This window comes from Mastomys coucha, unplaced genomic scaffold, assembly GCF_008632895.1.
Source record: "Mastomys coucha isolate ucsf_1 unplaced genomic scaffold, UCSF_Mcou_1 pScaffold14, whole genome shotgun sequence".
Taxonomy (NCBI): Eukaryota; Metazoa; Chordata; class Mammalia; order Rodentia; family Muridae; genus Mastomys; species Mastomys coucha.
The window spans coordinates 108,321,809-108,325,391 of record NW_022196896.1 but is presented as its reverse complement, the minus strand read 5'-3'; the positions used below and the strand labels follow the sequence as shown (position 1 = coordinate 108,325,391).

Genomic DNA, 3,583 nt, shown 5'->3' with positions numbered 1-3,583 from the left:
CCTTTTTGGGGAGTGGCTCACATGGTTACTGATGTGTTTATAAGAAGATAAATTGATAAAAGAATATGTTCTATGGGGGTGTGGTGAGGTATGGGGGAAGAGGGTGCCTCAGCTGGCCTATGCCAAGGCATCCCTGCCCCCTCGGGGATGGTATAGTATAGAATAGAGTTTATTCAGGTCATGGGAGGGGAGTTAAGAGAGTAGTAGAGGCAGAGAAAGACAGAGAAAGGGAGAGAGTAGAGAAGTAGAGGCCAGCCACGAACACATGGAGAGAGGGGAAGGGAAGAGCCCAAGAGGGCAAGAGGGAAGAAAGCTAGAGAGCAAGAGGCAAGAGAGAGGCAAGAGAGGGAGGAGGGGGCAAGCAGCCCCTTTTATAGTGGGCCAGGCCTACCTAGCTATTGCCAGGTAACCTTGGGGTGGAGTTTAGATAGAATGCTAACAGTTACAAAAATATTTTTCTCATCACCCCTTTGTCAAATTCTAACCATTTTCAAAGCCCAAACGGAACACTAGTTCCCAGCCCATCTGGATAACCCCTTTCTTTTGAACATCTGGACTTCCTCTGTTTTTGTCATGCCACGTGCCAAATAATTACTGTACTTGCCAATAACTGGTTTTAGTAAATAATAGCCTTTTGGTTTTAGCTCCTTTGGTTGTAGGGAAAAAAAAAGAAACCCAAAATCAGAAATCTAACAAAAAACAACCAACCAAACAAAAACCAACCAAACAATAAATAAACCAAACCCAGAAACCAAAGAGTAGGAACGGGTAATTTATTGTGAGACTACAGAACAGGACTGCAGTAGTCCTTTGTAAGATAAAAATCAAGATATAGCAAGCCACTGGGAGGTCACTTAAGCTACCCCCTCTCCATACTCACGTGTTTCTCACCCAACCAACCCCCAGTCAATCCAGCAGACTCACTTCTGTACTCCATCATCGTATGCAGTACGCTGATGCATCATCTTCCAGCCAATGAACAGAAATCCATCAGGCAAGTTCAGGCAATAATGAGAGCAGCTGCATTTTAAGACCTGGCCTTGGTAGATGCAGGAGCCTGGACACGGAAGCTTAGCTGCGCCTCTTGGGGACCCACCATCGGTGCAGCCTCCTATGGGCTATGGGGGCCACTCAGTATGAACAAACACTTTTGCATCTGAAGCTTCTTCTGACTGATCAAATCTTTCCATGAAGGCAGGACTCACAGGCTAGTAGGAGAGAGAACAGAGCCACAGTCTAGAAAGAGAAACCGTGGTACATGTTTCAAGGTTTGAAAAATGCCAGACACTATCGTCTCCTGTCCAGTCTCTCTACCATTGCTTCTATCATAGTGTCCATATTTGATCACTTTCCTTCTGGTGCTATTCCCCAAACATCCCAGATGTTGTAGGTGGGCTGTGTACAAAGGCTCTACTTTACAAGAGTGGAAAAACTCAGGATTAAAAATGCTGCATGTGAGACAACAGCCTGAAATGAAACACTAATATTTAGAGTAATCAGGAATACCTGCAGAGGAGAATTTTTTCCCTAATCTTATATAATGTTCATTCTCTTATTGAATAACTCCAAAAGTAAGGATCCTTTATATATAATATCCTTATATTATCCAATAATATCAACATATGAAAGGTATGAAGGTTTATTCTAATTAGATATACTTTTTGTCTTATATTTTACAAGGCACATCAGTAAAGGAATATTTTAGGAGTTATGCCCCATGAGCCTATTTTTTTAATCAGTTTTTACTCACCTACATTCATGTGTAAATTCACCACACAGCAACCATAGATTTTTTTTTTTCTACTTGTTTCCCTTCATCCTATCATAATATGATTATTGGTTCCCGTCATAATCCTCATAATAACATCCTGCCCTACTGGACTCTGAACTGCTTTCCACAACTCATTTTTCATAAGTGCTAAACTTTAACCAGAACATTGGGATAAAAGGCCAGGCAGACCTACACACTCTGCCCAGTCACTCTGAGAGGGTTTCTAACTGAACCAGGAAAACCATGACGTGCTGTGAAGGGTGGACATCCTGCAATGGCTTCAGCCTGCTCATTCTGGTCCTGCTAGGAGTGGTTATCAATTGTATACCCTTGGGTATCAGCTTAGTGGAGGCAGACTCGGTTTCTCAAAACCCCATCTCCTGCTATGAGTGGTGGTTCCCGGGAATTATAGGAGCGGGTCTGATGGTGAGTAATACCTATGTGAACTGACTTGGGGAAGGGTGTCTGATGCTTCTAACTATGACTTTCAGCCTTGCGGTCATTTTCATAAGACACAGGAATTTTACCATTGATTTATACTGTTTACCATTGCAAAGAATGATAATTTGCATAAAGAAAATTATGGTCTATCTTAGGGACCTTAAGGCAAGAAGTTGACAGAAGTAGGTTAAGTCATTACCTAAAGCATTGCTTCAAAGGTAAGATGATACTTTTGAACTTTATTATTTAACATTAAGGAATTTCAGTTTTTTTTTTTTTTTTTTTTTTTTTTTTTTTTTTTTAACATGGTGCTGGGGATGGAACTCCAGGCTTTACACACTCTGTGGGATATTTTAAAATCTATCGCCTCTTTTCCTTTGCCCCACTCTGATTTCTAGGTATAGGGAATGTGGCAGCAGTGGGAAGTCGCTCTAAGGGGATGAGAAGCACTCCTGTGCACGGGTAGTCTTGGAGATAGCATAGTGAGGCTCAGCCTGCTTCTCAAGGGAGCTGGCCCTAAGACATAGAGAGCAAAATCCTGGGTCTCTTTTTATAAGATGCTTGCCCATGGTCATGGTGTTTTATCACAGTAACAGGAAAGCAACTAAGTCAGATTCTGACCTCAAGGACTTTTTGTTTTGACTATTACATAGATCCCAGAAAGCTTCAGAGTTTTATAGTTTGGTGATGGTGAGTGAGCGTTCCTTGTTGAAATCTGACCCAGGGTGGGACAACACAGAATTCATGTGTTCTTAACAGTGAAGCATCAGAGTCAGGTTCTCATTGTCTCCTAGAAATTCTGATGCAGCCAGTCTGGGTAGAATACACTTGGAGAATCCAATTTTCAGATCTGGGAGACTATGAAAGACTATAGGTCTGCCTCTGATATATCACCACTACTAACTCACTCGCCCTCAGGTGGTTTGTTGTCTGAGTAATAGGATTGGGATGTTCAAGTTGACAATTCAGCAGCCAGGAGCTTGATTTTGTTTGTTCTATCACTTGTGTGGTACAACAGTGGGCACAGTTAGTGCCAGAGAAAAGGCCTTGAATGAGTGAGTGAGTGAGCGAGCGAGAGAGTGAGAGACAGAGATTGTTATTACAAGGGTTTTGCAGATAATGAAGCAGAAGTAACTATTAGAAAAACTCAGAACAGAAAAGAGGAGCTCTCTTCTTGGACCTAACTATTGGAGGAAGTATCCTACCCTTTCCTCATGTCACTCTTTTTTTCTCCAACTTTAGCCACACCCAGGATCTTCATGTGCTTATGTGAGTGAACAAAGCTCACCTTTGAATCACTAAATTTATAATATGTACACACATACACACACATACATAATGTGTGTGCATATATATATATATATATATATA

General features: G+C 41.6%; 1 protein-coding gene and 1 long non-coding RNA gene across 2 annotated transcripts in view; one reads left to right on the top strand and one right to left on the bottom strand.

Moving 5' to 3' along the window:
• Positions 1 to 759: 759 nt before the first annotated feature.
• Positions 760 to 3,583, bottom strand: part of LOC116088654 — a 10,017-nt gene continuing 7,193 nt past the window's right edge. Inside the window, exon 2 of the long non-coding RNA XR_004117963.1 lies at positions 760 to 1,236. This is a non-coding gene — a long non-coding RNA (uncharacterized LOC116088654). The remainder of the gene's footprint in view (positions 1,237 to 3,583) is intronic.
• Tm4sf20 (transmembrane 4 L six family member 20) overlaps positions 1,978 to 3,583 on the top strand; it is a 12,556-nt gene continuing 10,950 nt past the window's right edge. The window contains exon 1 of the mRNA XM_031368176.1: positions 1,978 to 2,197. Within this exon, the coding sequence (XP_031224036.1) occupies positions 2,015 to 2,197 (183 nt within the window). The 5' untranslated portion in view covers positions 1,978 to 2,014. The remainder of the gene's footprint in view (positions 2,198 to 3,583) is intronic.